General features: G+C 33.8%; 2 protein-coding genes across 3 annotated transcripts in view; one reads left to right on the plus strand and one right to left on the minus strand.

Moving 5' to 3' along the window:
* LOC134799869 (prestin) overlaps positions 1–11,300 on the minus strand; it is a 54,014-nt gene extending 42,714 nt beyond the window's left edge. Inside the window, exon 1 of one of the 2 annotated variants that reach the window (XR_010145477.1) lies at positions 8,780–9,055. Coding sequence is in view for 1 of the 2 variants with exons in the window: in XM_063772282.1 (XP_063628352.1) it covers positions 11,172–11,212 (41 nt within the window). In the remaining variant the exon portion in view is untranslated. Of the gene's footprint in view, positions 1–8,779; positions 9,056–11,171 lie in introns of those variants that run through there. The other variant, XM_063772282.1, reaches the window with a different exon arrangement.
* LOC134799921 (mitochondrial fission process protein 1) lies at positions 9,777–12,949 on the plus strand. The gene is made up of 4 exons (XM_063772359.1): positions 9,777–9,825; positions 11,220–11,347; positions 11,846–11,943; positions 12,705–12,949. The coding sequence occupies exons 1-4, from the start codon at positions 9,777–9,779 to the stop codon at positions 12,880–12,882; spliced, it is 453 nt and encodes a 150-aa protein (XP_063628429.1). The 3' UTR covers positions 12,883–12,949.
* The last annotated feature ends 2,122 nt before the right edge of the window (positions 12,950–15,071 follow it).

The following is a 15,071-nucleotide window of genomic DNA, read 5'->3' on the forward strand; positions in this document are numbered from 1 at the left end:
ATGTATACTTTGTTACTTTAAAGTCTTTAAACAAATGTATGCTTTAGAAAATTTACTTTTTCAACGACTATAATGTAAAACGGGACTTAATCGCGTATGTTAAGATTTACCTCCGACGTTATTATATTGTACCTATCATAAAAGGTTGAAGTAATTGTACGTAGATAAAATTACGACGCAGTATTTATCTCAGATTATTTTTTCTCGTAATCTAATCTAGACTTCCGATTCAAGTTATTAAAATATGTTATATGGTGTCCACTTTTCCCACTCAAGACTACATTTCAGGTTTCCGTACCCGCAGACCTCTACTATTTGACACAATATGCATAATTATGCGGAAAATACATGTTAAGGGGCCCACTGATTAACAGTCCGCCGGTATCGGCCTGTCAGTTAGAACAAAATTTTGACAGTTCCGAACAACTGACAGGCCGATACCGTCCATCGGACTGTTAATCAGTAGGCCCCTTTAAATACTAATTAGTCATCTAACTCATTTACCTCGCGTTTGTTCGGATTTTCGCCACGGGTTTACATGATAAGGTATATTTCACTGATCTAACCTTAACGATTTTTACACATTATTAAATTGTAAAACTCTAGAAGATGTTGATGTCAACTTTAGCCAGTCTTCCCCCGAAGGCACGGGGACAACGCCGTGCTCGAAACATCGGAGGTAAATCTTAAAACTTAAATACGCGATTACGTCTCGTTTTACAATTTCATAAAGTATATTTCCTTTCTTCCTAACTGTTTTGTTTATTGCTGAAAATATTTATCTAGAAGAAAAAGGTCAGAATTATTTGTCTAGAAATATGTTTTATATGAAATATTGGTATTTATATTTGTTCTACTTATTAATAATGAGCATAACCTATCTGTAATTTATAATATGAATGTTAAGTGATTGAGTAATCAGCAAACAGTGAACTCAGGAAATGTAACGAGATTGCAATAGAGTAATAATTGCTAATATACAATGTAAGGGTATGCCAGAGCAAATGTACCTACTATCCTATCGCCCGCAGTTAACAAACAATTAGTAAAATTTATTAAAACTATTCGTATTAAAAAGGATTTTTTGGAACACATCTACGCGGACGTCACTACGAAACTAATAGTACATTGTGCAACATGGGGCGGAAGTTGAATATTGCAAACGAGAGTAAGTTAAATCGCGACGGCTTGCCGGAGCGATTTATAGACTCGAGTTTGCAATATTATTACGCCCCGAGTTACACACAATGTTTTTCATCACACTTGCGATACAAAAATTAAGTATAAAGACAAAAAACTGTTAATTATGGCACTAGAAACTTCATTACTCCCTAGGGAGAACGCTTTTTCTATAACTGCCGCTAAACCTGCGTGCAATTCCACATTTACTAAGCGAGTGTGATGAAAAGTAATATTAATTTAACCATTAGTGTCATTACCTACTTACTACTAGATTTACTGACGTCAATGCACCTTTGCAAAATACTTATGTTTAGCCACCGTAGCTATCGGGGTAGAATATCTAGGTGATTGTATTATAAACTGTAGAGAATAAAAACTGTTTGTCCGATTAAAATAACAATAAGAATAAAATAAATAAATTGCAAAACCCTTGAGTTTAATGCTCTGAGACTTATGGCATATAAAATAACGTTATGTCCCGCTGTGTTACTTGCTTTTTTATGTCCAATTCTTAAAAAAATACAAAACCTGTGTTTGCGAATTCGAAGGTTTTATTGGAAGGTATACAGGGTGAAATGTAGGTCATACTGAACAACTTTTAACTACCCTGAAATTGCGAAAAAAATTAGCTGTTCTATGGAAAACATTTACTCTGATTCACCGAAATGTATAAGACGGCAGATTATTTTTCGCGTTTCGGGGTTGGCCCCATAGTAAAAGTTGTTAAGTATGATCTACATATTCCCCCCTCAGAGTTTGCTCAAAGATAACAATTTCGCCCTGCAGTCGTCATATTAACGAAATCTCTTTAAATTTATAGTACATTACAATCACTCCTCGGAATTTCCTTCCTCACAAAAGTCAATGTTACAGCATTCATTGGAATTCAATGCTGTCTTGTGGCTACCAGTGAATAACAATGCCATTTCCATTATATTTGTCACTAATTTTACTTGATCACCAGTACTATCTTTACCATAAGGGCACACGGGGCCCGTGCCCGGGGCCCCATCCTCAGGGGGCCCCGAAGGACAGACAGTAACAGTGTGTTTGATTACCCATAATCCGATTTTTGTGCCAAATTCCGTCATTATAATCTTTTGTGTATGTGTACACATGTAGAGGCCCTTTCGTCTTTTTTAATTATTTGATTGCATTCTTTAGATTTATCGATGCTTATTTTATTGTTTATTGAAACTATGAAGTAAAATGATTACATTTTTGAATGAATTTAGCTAGATCGCTTTCTTAGTGATGTAATCTGATAACATTTTGATGGAATCAACTATTAGTTCAATTTTTTTAAAGAAGAATACAATTAATATCTAGTACTTATATTTTAGTACAATGAAAATTTGTATAGGTACCTAATTGGTATGTGTATAAAAAAACTTTTTTTTAAATAGATATCAATAGAAATAAAATTACAATTTCGTTGGCAATTTTGTTAGAAGAAAACTGTCGATAATATAATGTATGTGATTATTACATTTATTACTGATAATACATGCACTCATCCACTATTTAATTATATACACATTGTATAAAAACTGTACATCTGTATAGCCACAATTTAGGATAAATATTGACCACTCTGTATCTGTATGTATGGGGATTTCCACCTTGCAAGTGAGATCACCTCTGCTATAAGGATAAAATTTTTCAATATTACACTTCGGCCTTTTTCGGATTTCTTATAATAAACTCAGCCTTCACTTGAACAGGTTTTCAATTTTAGGGCACGGATTTTGCAAGACCTAATGCATTCACTTCACTAATTCCATTTTCAAATGTTGTATTAAATTAGAATGCCTAATGAAAATAAGGCATAGGATAAAGTGTTTATCAATTATTATTTCCACTGTGGCATCATAATTGAACACACATGAAATTGTAATATTTAATGTCGTTAATTGTTTAAAACATAAATACAAATTACTAAAACAATAACTGTGTCGGTTATTTAAAAAAACTGTCACGTATATACGAACATGACCAAAAAATTAACTTTAAACACAAGCGCGCGAAAAATGGGACCGAGTAGTGATGTCCCACGTCCCGCCTTATCGAACGGTAACCGTGTACTGTCAATATGATCTGACGTTTTTGCAATCTTCGTATCGGCAAGTTGAAGTATCGATAACAGGGACAGATTTGCCTCATGATAAAGCAAAATATACATATTACTTTTCAAGGAAATAAGATGTGTAGTTTTATGGTTCTGTTCAAATATTACCGTAACTAGTGTGCTTTTTAATTGGGAATTGTTATTTACTTAGATTCTCTAAGCAAGTCAATATAATTATAATTTAAATATTCGAATTAATTATTGGCAAAAAGCATCTACATAGTTACAACCTAAAACGCTCAAAAATTGTTCGGTATTTTTTTCTACTACTTCAATACATACCTACTCAATAGGCATTTCTTGATCATTCAAATTCTGAATAAACATTTTAAATCCAACAAGGATAAAAATATTTATTTTTGCAACATTTAATGAAGAACATTTCGTTATGTAGACGAATAGTTAAATATATTTAAACCAAGGAACCTCAATACAACAACACACAATATTTAATTTTAGATATTTTGAAGGACTTGAAAGGCGATTTATAATAATATTAGGTTTAGGACATATGATAGACTTATCTCATAATGATAATATTTCTTTAGACTAGCAATAGTATGTTAATCTGAGCAACTTAAAACAACTTAATAAAAAATATATGTATAAGGAAATTGTCTTCCGTAAAGTTAAAACTACAATATGCTACGTTAGCAAGGTCTATAACCATAACCTATTTCAGAATATCAATCTCAAAAACATTTCAGTTATGTGTCACCCGTACTACTTAAAAAAAACCGGACAAGTGCGAGTCGGACTCGCCCACCGAGGGTTCCGTACTTTTTAGTATTTGTTGTTATAGCGGCAACAAAAATACATCATCTGTCACTATCACGGTTCGTGAGATACAGCCTGGTGACAGACGGACGGACGGACGGACGGACGGACAGCGGAGTCTTAGTAATAGGGTCCCGTTTTACCCTTTGGGTACGGAACCCTAAAAAGATACAATTCATGTACGAATATCTTAGCGCGATAGAGTACTAGTATGATCAGTTACTATGTCTACAAGGAAAATACGAGAAGAACTTAGCACGTTCACTAGGACATTTTACTGTAATAGCCACATATGTCTGACCTTGGTGTATAATAGCATATTGGTGTATAATAGCATAATTAGCAGGAATCTTTATAAGTTGACTTAACAATGTTATTGTGAGCCCTTAAATACAAGTTTGTCTATTTTTTTAACAATGAATAGCCTAATAAAAACTGATATAAATATCATTATTCATTATTTTGTTTTTGTTGAGTTTGATTATTAGTGTTCCGTACAAAACTTTGTTCACAGAACACTTATGGGATCACTTCGGTCTTGCAAATCAGTTATTTTTATTGAAATTTTTTCAATGACAATCTTACTTCAATGTAACTAGTAACATTCCGGACATAAGATCAAATGATGAAACGTCGCGTCATACATTATATAAAATAATATAAATTATAAATGGTAATAACTTATATGACGTCTGATCAATGGAAACTTTACTTATTAAGGTATCCTTTTAATCAAAGGTTTAAGTATATCAAACTCAAAAAGTCACTACAAATATTGAAAAGTACAATAACATTAGATTTTCTCGAATTGTATTGTACTATACGCACTCAGACTAATGTCTTCTTCTATCTTCAAATAATCGTAAGTACCTAGACGAAAATGTTTAAGAAAAGTCAAGGACGCTGTAAGAAGTATTAGAAACTAGCTTTTGCCCGCGACTTCATCTACGTGGAATGATGATGATGATGATGATTGATAAAAACTACGCCCCTACGTCCTTTCTCGGGACCCAAATTATCTTCATTCATACCAAATTTTGTCCACATCGGTTCAGCGGTTTAAGCGTGAAGAGGTAACAGACAGACATACTTTCGCATTTATAATATTCGTATGGATTATTATGTTATAAAAACTATGTTATCATTGATAAAATGTAGGGTCAAAAGTTACGTTTTATCGTGTTATAAAGATTAGTGCTAGAGGTCATTGCCAATGTCAAGTATAATTTGAGAAATCAATAGCGGTTCCTAAATATGCTAAAGGGCTTAGGATTCCTTAGGATAGCTACAAACTTTCGTTGAAAAACATGTAGGTGTGTAGAATAGACTTAAGACTAAAATCAATATGTGTAATTTGTATTAAATGGACAGCAACCGTCGCGGAGAATATTGGGCTCAATGGCAGCGACATTGCCCTTGTGTACTAATTATAGAGCATTGGAAAGTGGCAGTTCTATCTTAGGATCGTCATCACGTATTTCACGTTAGGAGCGGTAATTCTATTGTTTTTGTTGATTATGCTAAGGCAAAGTGGTAATTATTGGGTTATAATATAAAATTAATTAATTAATATGAATTTAAGTAAATAACAATTTTTATAATACTTCTATTGAAGATCATAACGTCTTTTAGGAGTAAATATATGATACCAGGAAATTAACACATTGGTTGACACAAGCGTTTCCGTAAATTATCACATCTAGGTGTTAAAAACTACCTATCCTATACGTATATACAGCTTATATGTATATCAACTTGCACTTGTATGAATATGATCATTTAAGATTACATAGCAATTTGAACCTAATTAACGTGGTATAAAGTGTGAAATGCACTAATCGTATAGTTAAATCTTCAAATTGGCTATTTAATAATTCGTAGCAATATTGATATAACAACACTGTTTAATTTATAGCATGTTTCATAACACGATTGCAATGTTAAGCGTATGCAAATCCATGTCATATGTTGCATCACCAATACGAGTATGTACATTTCAATATTCCAAGATTTCCAAGAAGTACTGTTTAAGCTACGTCCATTTTCTGTCCAGACCGAACAAATGACTGTTTGCTATGTCACTATAACAGTGATACTTATCTCATATCTGTTAAAATAAAATGAGATCAAAATTTTCGCTGGCCTTTCATCTCCTTGCTTGGTATGGATACTTCTTTTTAGCCATAGCAAACAGGGACCTTTTTGTGGTGATCTGACGATGCTGATACAAATCTTGCCAATGAATTAAAATAAACAAGTCATAATTTCGCGTATTAGCCCAATCACAGAATAAATAATAGTACTAGGTACAGAAGATTCACTCTCTAACAAAACGCGTCTGTTACGATTAGGACAGATATGTATGACCGCTAGGTGGCGACAGCGCCACGCGCGGCCTATGGCTAGCCACCAAAATTGGTGTAGGACGGATGTACTTGTAGCTACCTGTTCCAAAGCGACGAAATCGCGGAGTGAGCCACGCCTGGCCTAAGTAAAACGAAAGTGATGTATAAAGGTTTAGTAATAACTATCATAAAATAAGTTGACAATTTAGGCTGACTAGGTAATGAAAGATTGGTGGAATGCTGCTTCTCTTGAAGAAATGTAAATGTATCGCCGGCCGGTAAAAGGCAAGAGTGCGATACCTTTCGTGTTGAAAGGGATCACAATCACATATCAGTTTACGCTGTCACCACAATACCATATTCTACTGTAATCAGATATGGTGTGCAATCTGACAACTCGCAAAACTACTCATTAGGAGCACTAGGTAATTTAATTTAATTTTACGCTTTGTTATAATTCTATGGGTATAAGGATACTCAAGAGAAGGCATCGTTTCTTCGATTTTGCATTGGGTGATTTCCCTGATTTCATAGACCCTATACGATTTGCATTGTATTTAGTGTCAGACATAAGACGAAGTTATTTAACTCTACTAAATAACGTTCCACAATATTTTAAGAACATATACTCAATGTTTTGCTGTCTTGTATTTTAAATATTCTACTTACGATTAAGTTAACCAGACAATTTTTATGTTTGTGTACAAGATTCATTTTATGGGTAGGATTTATACATGATTTTAATAGGCTTAAGACAGTCTGGTTCTTACAAACAGATAAACTGTTGAGTGTACGATAGTGGGTCTAAGTAATCTAACTGTTGTTTATTATAGTGTATGTTTAGTCATAGTTTTATGAGATATAATATACATTATACACACTTCATATGTGGAGAAATACGTAAGCAAATAATAGGTACGTACGTAAAAGGATTTCAGATAAACTTGAGATTATATGTTTATATCTTATATTAATTACAACGTTAGCTACGTACATTGCTTGCTAAAAATGTTAACTGCTTTTTTTTTTTCGTTTCATTGAAAGTCCGTAGAGGTTTTGCGTAAACCATAGAGATCATAAGTTAATGGAAACTGTGCTCCACAAGCAAAATACGCTGCATTTGGCAGTTTTAAAATCATTTCATTTATATTCTTGCAAAGGTTTGCGTGGCTATAATTCTCAACTTGATATGTACCTCTTAATACGTCATTCAAAAAGCAGTCGTTGCAAAATGAATAAAAAATGCGAGCAGGTTATTCGCGGTCATTTCGCATTAAGTATTTGAGATATGAATCACACATCGCATTGAAATAATTATAAGGGTTTTTTCCTTAGTTTCAGGAGTTTGAGCAGTCATTTAAAAACTTGCTACTATTTGAGCAGATGGACGACAGAACTAATGATAGGTCAACATATGGATCTTCGGTTTTGCGACGTTTTTATTTTCACGAGTTTTTTTATAATGAAAAAAGCATGTAAAAGTACGAAATATGGTTGAATTTAGTTAAAGTTACTATGAGTCAATTTAGTATACCTAGATAGGTACCTAGGTATGCCTACTTGCTGCATAAATGCAACTGTGGGACTGATGGGAGGTCAACAATGTTCTTCGTTGGTGCAGCGCACAACACGTGACTGGAACGTGTAAACACAAGATTTAAACTTTTTTTTAATGCCGCATCGATGGCAAACAAGCACACGGCCTGCCTCACTTGTTTATGGCATAGTGTATACTTGTATAAGATAAAGTTTACAGTTTGTGCTAGTGCTGCACTTTGGCGGCAGAACATTCGTGCAGTAATACTTCTTATTGAATTAATTAATAATATGACTTTAGGTATTACGTTCGCCATTTGTACGTTTTTTTTTTGTATTTTTGCAATAAAGTTTAAATAAATAATATTATTATGCATAAAGGTATTGAAAATTATGATGATAGTTAAGAAAATGGTTAAAGTATAATTTAATTCGTCTTACATACACTTGACATAATCTAATGTAGACTGATCAACAATTAAAGTTTTTTTATTGATGGGGACTTAAGAATATCGACATTATCGATAACGTTATCAACTTGTGATGGCCATCACTAGATACCTACAAAAGTTAACAAATGTTCCATTTAAAACGTCTACAAAAACGTTAAAAGTGGTAAAATAAATATTGATATTAATTTTATGGGGAAGCAAAGCATGCTTGTAAAAAAATATAATTTTAACTAAATCGAAAAAATGTTATACTTAGTTACATGCTATTAAATTATATTAATGATAAATAAATTATAAAGTTTGAACCAAGTGGTTCATGGTCAAGGTGGTACTTGCAAAAGAAAATACGGAGGACTCACCATAGAAATGAAATTGAATGGCTTAATTAATAAAACGCAAAATATCGCAAAGTTAATAAATAAATGGTGGATGAATGACCAAGACTGTATACGCACAGAACTAATTTTAAAGAACACTTATATTCACTGGCACTAGTAGTCTTTATTATAAATCCATTAGTAATTTAATTATATTTTGCAAATTAATAACATAACCTAAGCCATTGTCACACAAGCACCTCCGTCAAGGGCGCACAAACAGCTGTTTTTGACTTTGCAAAACATTGCTGCGCTACTACAATTTGGTGCACTACTCACTCATTTCTCGCTTCAAGCCGATTGTAGTTTATTCATTATAAAAAAATCTAGGTATAATGGGTACCCATTATTTAATGTACATTAACAGTGGTTGTGAATAATTAAATTCACATGTAAATATTTGTTTTTAATTTATAAAAAATATAAATATTATTGTACTTGACAATACCATTGACCTTATTTTTATGATATGGCAAGGCCATTATGTCAAATTGACACACGGGCTTTTGGCCGCTAGTTACATTTATTAGCTGACAATACGTTGCTATAAAATACACCCTATTGCATAAGTGTTAGAGTTAATTTTATCTTTATTGATCAACCGAATTAATTAATTAAAATAGTTTTATTCAGATGTGACACTTTTACTGATTGAAATTGAAATGACAGCAGTATTCAAAAAGATTAGAAGATTAGTCTCAAAATTACAAAATATGTAACATATTTCACGTAAACCCGTATCAAAACAATCGCATACTCAACCTTAATCCTTTGTTTACATAAAACTCCAAAACTAAATTATCTAAAGCCAAATATGGATTTAAAACTGTTATCTAACATCTGATAGCGTAAATGGTCTTAATAATAAATAAATTAGTGTATGAGACAGCCTTGGAGGTTGTCAATGAATTGAACCAGTGCAGCCCGCCTCGGGGGCACGACGCAAGTTGATTTGGTCCTGATATAATACCATTTAAGTATGGTTTATGATAGGGACTTTTTCCGCGATACTAAGGTGCGGTATTTAGGTAAGTTTCCATTTTCCTTAGTTTTATAGTATACCTATACCTAATTGTTTTTGTAGACAGGTAAAGATTAGATACCAAAAATTTTAATGTATTCCTAATAGTAACTATATTAGATTAGAAGTAATTCAAAGTTGTGATGCAAAGTGTACAGTCGACGTAAAAAATATGTTTACACTTTTGCATAAGGCGAAAAATTGAAACATATCTTTGACGTTGTCTGTACTTTGTATAAATAATTGTATTAGAAGTTACACACACAATACGTACATTATACCTACCTTTTAACTGTCCCCGACTGAGTATCATTAGTCCTAAAATTAATTCACTATTTTACAATTCCAACCCAGTTTTTATAATATTGGCTGTCATGCTGTCATAGGTTTTCTCCATAATAATGTTACTTAAACATTTTGGTCTAAGATTCGGACTAGTGAAGAAATTTTATGTACACAATTATTTTATAGTAAAATATTACATATAGAGTGCTTATAATACATTAACATGTTTGCTACGGCAATTAATGTAACTCTTAATTAACTATGCTTTGTATTGGGCCTTTTGGCCCAGTGCCGCAGTGCACATAAAGCAAAAATGATATACAAACATATATAATAATACATATATTGTAATTTATACTAAGTAATTTTCAGAGTGTTAACTTAATGTTTTAATTAATATAATACTTATTGCATGCTGTAGTGGATATAATACTTATAAGTGGGGGATCAATAATAAATGTGTCCTTTTAGTATGTTACTTACTTACCCTTATTCATAAACGTTTACTAAAGTTGACAAGCCGATAATAATCATTTGTCCCTTTCCATCATCATTCTCTTGCCCTTTTCTTTCGCTTTGCTTTCTTATACATTTTTTATATTCTGTCCTCTTTATTTCCTTCTCAATTTCCTGCCCAGTTTCAACACTTTGCCATTCTTTAAATGCCTGCTTCTTTTTCTTTAATACTTCCTGCACCTCCTCATTCCACCACCACATTTCCTTATCTATCACAGCTTTCCCTTTCGACTCTCCCAATACATCTTTTGCAACGCTCCGTATGTAATTTGCCATCTCGTTCCAACATTTGTTTGCATTCAATCCTTCCATTCCCTTCATTTCTATCATTTTATCTATTACACGTTCTTTAAATTTTATAATCACATTCATTCTTCTCTAGCATATGCCATCTTATCTTTCCATCATACCAATACGTCGGTAAGGGACAAACGATTATTATCGGCTTGTCAACTTTAGTAAACGTTTATGAATAAGGGGGTTAGTATATAAATTGTATCTTCTGTTGGTGATCCTAACAAAGAAATAAATATATGTATGTGGGTTACTCACTGTTCATCCCTGGTGATGTAATAGTCGCTGAATAGATTCATGTTGCAGGCTATGCCAACGAAGTAGGCGAGGCGCTCCGCCCGCTGATCTCCAGGAATGCGGTGAACCTCAGCTACAAGGTGGCCGGGGCTTATGTGCTCGCTGACACTGCTGACAAGAGTTTGAAGATGTTATGGGTAAGGGTGACAGAATGGTCAGGTCCAAGGGGAAAAAGAGGTTCAAAAACTGTTGGCAGACAACATCATACAACTAGCCGGAAAGAACTGGATGGAAACAGCAAAAAACAGAGAGAAATGGAAGGGTAAAGAGGTGGCTTTTACCCAGCAGGGATCAGTGCAAACAAAATTGCAACCAATCTAACATAAATAAATAAAAAATTAAATTAAATGATTATTTATTTCAGAAATTAAATTTTCATAATATATTAGTAGCTTATTATAAAATAGGATTGAGTAATAGTTTGAATACACTTCTGAATTGTAAATATTAAAATGTAAAGCACTGAGCAAATAAAGCTATAAAAAAATGGGTAAGTGTCTTGATCTGTATATCTCAGATACTAAAATAGCAGTCCGATTAGCCTAGCTATTTATTGTTCATTCTGACAAATCGTCATTTTAGTACACACTAACACGTACATACATATACATACATATTTTAATTTTGCATTTCAGCGGGAGGGTAAGATCTCAAGCATGATTCTCGGCACCGGCGACGCCCTGATCTGGCAGGGCCTGGCCTCCATCGTCATCCCCGGAATCACCATCAACAGGTAATATATTTATTGTACAGAATACACAAAGACTCAAATATGGCACAGAATAAGGGAACTCAAATATGGAACAGAATAAGGGAACTCAAATATGGAACAGAATAAGGGAACTCAAATATGGAACAGAAACTAACCCACTGGTACCTCAGAGATGCTAAAAGAAAGAGAGGCAGACAGATACTAAGGTGGGAAGATGATATAAAGAAGGTTGCTGGACCAACTTGGAGTCGGGAAGCGCGGGAGAGAGAGCGCTGGAAGGTTTTAGAGGAGGCCTATGTCAGTGGACAAGCTAGAAATAATTAAAAAAATAGAGGAAATAAAATAAAACATGTAACAACATATAATACCTAGCAATACAGGCTATCTTTATCTTTAAGGGAACTTATCCCTTAGAGAGGGATCTCTTCTAGTTAACCTTGTTTCAGTCAATTCATTTTTAGGGTTCCATACCCAAAGGGTAAAAACAGGACCCTATTACTAAGACTCCGCTGTCCGTGTCCGTCTGGCGGTCTGTCATCAGGCTGTAACTCATAAACCGTGATAGCTAGACAGTTAAAATTTTCACAGATGATGTATTTCTTTTGCCGCTATAACAACAAATACTAAAAACAGAATATAATAAATATTATATTTAAGTGGGGCTCCTATACAACAAACGTGATTTTTTTTCCGTTTTTTGCGTAATGGTACGGAACCCTTCGCGAGCGAGTCCGACTCGCACTTGGCCGGTTATTTTTATATAAAATAAAATTCTTTTTCAGGGTCGTCTTCTATGCAGGCCGAGCACTGAAAGGCAGACCGGTGAGTCCGGCGGTGCAGCGGTTTGCCCCGGTTGCAGTCGGTCTGGCCTGCATCCCAATAATAGTTACTCCGATCGACCGGGCTGTTTCCTTGTTCATGAATTGCACATACAGACTTATCTTTGGACACCACTATTAACCGCCATTAAACTACACAGTCTACTTACTATTCAGTCAGGTAACTATATTTTATTAAAATTACCTATTTAAGGAAACCCCTTGACACGCATGGAATTTTGAATCTTCATACAAATTCAAAAAACCGTCCATGTGTGAGTCGGACTCACGTTCCAAGGGCTCCGTACACTAAAAAACCTGTAGGGGTCGCATCAAAAACTAAGTAATTTGTCCGACTCACGCTTGACTGCACATTTCTAATAGGGTTTCGTGTCATATATAAGTAAAGAACTAGGGATGTAACGATACATGATTTTGCCGATACGATACCGATACCGATATTTGAAGTAAATAATCGGCGATACCGATACAGATACCGATATCAATGGCACAGTAGTTATTTAATAAATAAAATAAATAAGGAATTATATACTTAATATGCATAAAACATATGTATAATAGACACTCGATTTTGTGAAGTGTGAAAAACTGTAAAACAAGTAAAGAGAAATGCGAAACAAAAATCAAAGAAAACAATTTTATTATTTCGATAACCATCAAGCAATCAATGCAAAAGTGAATCCAAATCAGTAAATATAGTTCACTTTATGGAAACAAAGTTTATTCAAATTATTAGCAGCGTCATTTGTTTCGCGCGCTTTTCAAACTGTGATATCGGCTGAATTTAAATCGGCGATGCCGATATATCGGCCTGCCGATTATATCGGCCGATATATCGGTATCGGTATCGTTACATCCCTATAAAGAACTACCTATTTTGTATATTTTTGTTCAAAATGTTAGACTCAGTACTCTCAGTAGTTTCGGAGATAAAGGGGGAAATGGTAATTTTTTTGGCAATTTTTAAAAATAAGTTTTCAACTATTTATTTTGAAATTACAAAAAAAATATATTTCAGATTCTCAAAATGAGCTCTTTCATTTGATATGTAAGTTATGTAACACGATATAGTTTGAAAAACATTATTTAAAAAATTTCTCATTTACCCCACAAAAGTGTTTAAAATTCATTTGTTTACGTTATGTCCGTCTTTGGGTCACGAATTTACATACGTGTACCTAATTTCAACTTAGTTGATCCAGTACGTTTGAGGAAAATAGGCTGTGACAGACGGACAGACAGACAGACGCACGAGTGATCCTATAAGGGTTCCGTTTTTTCCTATTGAGGTACGGAACCCTAAAAACAGTTAATTTTGTTTCAGCTTCACAAGAAAACGTCAGAATGCAGATTAGATCTGTTAAATAACAAAAATGGTAGTGATAATAAGATTAGATTTAAAACTAATGATAGATGTAGAAAAAAATGCATTTAGACACGCACTAGGAATTGCTTAAAAGCTTAGGTTACAGATTTTAGTCCGCGCTTTATAAAATTCAACGAAATTGGCGAACCTCGAAGTACAAACACAATACAGAATATTTAATCGGCGAGCTAATACAAATGTTAGATGTTACTATTACAAAATCCTTTCAAGAGTTTCGCACATTCGTAAAAAAACGCCTGTCAGTATTGTATGAGCAATTTCGAAGAAACTAAAATTTAATCTGTCAACTATATATCACAGAGTGTAAAAAGTAACAGTGGGCCGACGCCTTTGATGTTTGCGTAAATGCCGACCAGTTAAGTAGGGTTGTCACAGACTTTTACACACCAACATAAATATATCTAAGGGATCATCCATTAATTACGTCACACGAATTTCTAGGTTTTTTGACCCCTCCCCCCCTCCTTGTCACACTTGGTCACATTTTGCAAATCCCTCCCCACCTGGTGTGACGTCAAATTTTAGGCAATTTTGTTTTCAACGAAATCGGTAATAGTGACTCGGCATTATTTTTTTTATTGAAAAAATATTTTTGGTAAGAGAAATATTAGTAATTTTATAACACAAAACCAATTAGGAACGAAAATTACTTCCAAAAACTCATTATTTAACTGTACAGCGAATAAAAAAATATAAATAAATTTTCGGTTACTGATGAAGTTAAAGTGACGTCACAATTTTTGTGACTCCCCCCTCCCCCATGTCACAACATGTCACATTTTCTTGACCCCTCCCTCTCCCTAAACGTGTGACGTAATTAATGGATGACCCCTAATACCAAACATTTCAAATAAGACACGCTAGCACTGAAAGTAGTACCTAGCTACTAACTACGACGATGTATGCAACTCGGGTGCGAGTGC

This window comes from Cydia splendana, chromosome 19 (genome assembly GCF_910591565.1).
Source record: "Cydia splendana chromosome 19, ilCydSple1.2, whole genome shotgun sequence".
In the NCBI taxonomy this organism is placed as follows: Eukaryota; Metazoa; Arthropoda; class Insecta; order Lepidoptera; family Tortricidae; genus Cydia; species Cydia splendana.